This window comes from Asparagus officinalis, chromosome 4 (assembly GCF_001876935.1).
Source record: "Asparagus officinalis chromosome 4, Aspof.V1, whole genome shotgun sequence".
In the NCBI taxonomy this organism is placed as follows: Eukaryota; Viridiplantae; Streptophyta; class Magnoliopsida; order Asparagales; family Asparagaceae; genus Asparagus; species Asparagus officinalis.
The window spans coordinates 103,576,816-103,578,645 of NC_033797.1; the positions used below are offsets into that span (position 1 = coordinate 103,576,816).

At 42.3% G+C, this 1,830-nt stretch overlaps 1 protein-coding gene across 1 annotated transcript; it reads right to left on the bottom strand.

Annotated features, from left to right (window-relative positions):
- Positions 227–1,747, bottom strand: LOC109837920 (protein TRIGALACTOSYLDIACYLGLYCEROL 1, chloroplastic). The gene is made up of 2 exons (XM_020406304.1): positions 1,391–1,747; positions 227–795 (listed from the first exon to the last, which is right to left on the bottom strand). The coding sequence occupies exons 1-2, from the start codon at positions 1,559–1,561 to the stop codon at positions 358–360; spliced, it is 609 nt and encodes a 202-aa protein (XP_020261893.1). The 5' UTR covers positions 1,562–1,747; the 3' UTR covers positions 227–357.

Consider the following 1,830-nt stretch of genomic DNA (forward strand, 5'->3'; position numbering starts at 1 on the left):
TTTACATGAAATACATGTTGTAGTTTTACGGAATACCCAATCACGACATACTAGGGGACAGTTGAAGGGGATTCTACATATAACAGTCTTGAGAAAACTTTCACATGATCAAGTGTATCACTGGGCATATCTTAATCAACTAAAATGTGTCTACAGTATAAATGGTACGAGAATGCCTCTTCATCCACACCTACAAAATCGTGGATAAGACCATGGTAATAACAAATTTGGGGAAAAACTTTGAAGCTTAATTAAGTTGAAAAGGAAGTTGGCTACATATTTCACATAACAAACATCCGATCAGATGAAGATCAAAACAACAATTCTTCCATACAAACTTGAGGGACACTCCCCTTCTTAACCCATAGCATATTTGAGTGAATCCCCTGCACCCTGGAAGAAGCAATACGATAGGAAAAAATCTGCGATAAAGATTCCAACGAGCGAGATCACCACAGCCGACGTTGTCGACTCACCAACACCCTTTGCTCCTCCGAGTGTCGTCACACCCCAAGCGCAACTTACCACCGCAATAATCCCACCAAATATCTGCGACTTTATCATTGCACTCACTATATCCCAAGGCCTCAAAGCCCTTCTAGCCGAATCCAATATTATATTGATACTAACGCCATATACTGCATCAGCAAGAAGTGCACTAGACGCTAATCCAACAGTGAAACACATGAGAGTAAGAATGGGAAGCGCAACAGAGCAGGCAATGACACGAGGAGTGACAAGGTAGTCAACAGGGTGGGTTCCAAGTACCCTAAGAGTATCAGTCTGCTCAGAAACCTGCACAAAAAAATGTGAATTTCGAGCAAGCAATTCATCGATAATTTAGGTTGCAAGATGAAGTTTTGACAATTGATCGAGCTTTGCTAATTTAGTTGCCAAGTAAGGGTCAATTTAATCCTAGTGTCCATTTTCAAACAAGCCAGGTTCAATTAATACCTAGATAGTAGATAAATGTGTTTAAGATGAATTAACTAACTTCTTTGAAATATGCTAATCTATACAATTACATGAAATTTCTGCTCAATCTTGGTAGCCCGATTCCAGTTATCCAACAGCAATAATAAAAGCGATATAAAGCGAAATTATAATAGATTGTAAACAAATTATGAAGCAAAAGAAGTCTATGGGAACTTTTAGCCCGCCAGCTAAAATCTTGAACATTGATCAAGCACAATAATTTGGTTTGTGAAGTCAATTTTACCTTAAATATGTATGATAAAAAGTGCCAACTTCACTAGTAATTTATTGTTTCTCCAATTTTTTTCCTTCTTCTTTAAATATATGTCAATTCAATTCAAAATTACATAAACTTTCTTGAATTGTTCTAAGTAGACCAATTCCAACCAATTAAGATATATGAATCAATGTCTACCTGCATAGTACCGAGCTCAGCCGCATAAGCACTCCCGACCCGACCAGCGACAACAACGGCAGTGACGACAGGGCTGAGCTCACGTGCAAAGGCGAGAGCAAGGACCCCACCAACCGACCGCTGGAGTCCAAGCCTGGTGAACTCACGCACGAACTGAATGGTGAAGGCCATGCCCACGAACGACGCTGTGAGAAGACACACGCCCAAGGAGCGTGAGGAAGGGGACGGAGAGGCCCCGCCATAGGGGACGGGGTGGGGCCCAGTCGCCGAACAAGGGCTTCGGGTCGCCGGGTGAGGATGAGGGTTCGGGTGCGTTGTTCGTGATTTGGGTGAGTGGGTTTCGAGAGCAGGAGGGTTTTAGGGTCTTTAAGGTGAATCTGGGGATGAGTGACTCCGGTTTGAGAAAGGGGTTAGGGTTTAGATGAGAAATTACGGAAGGG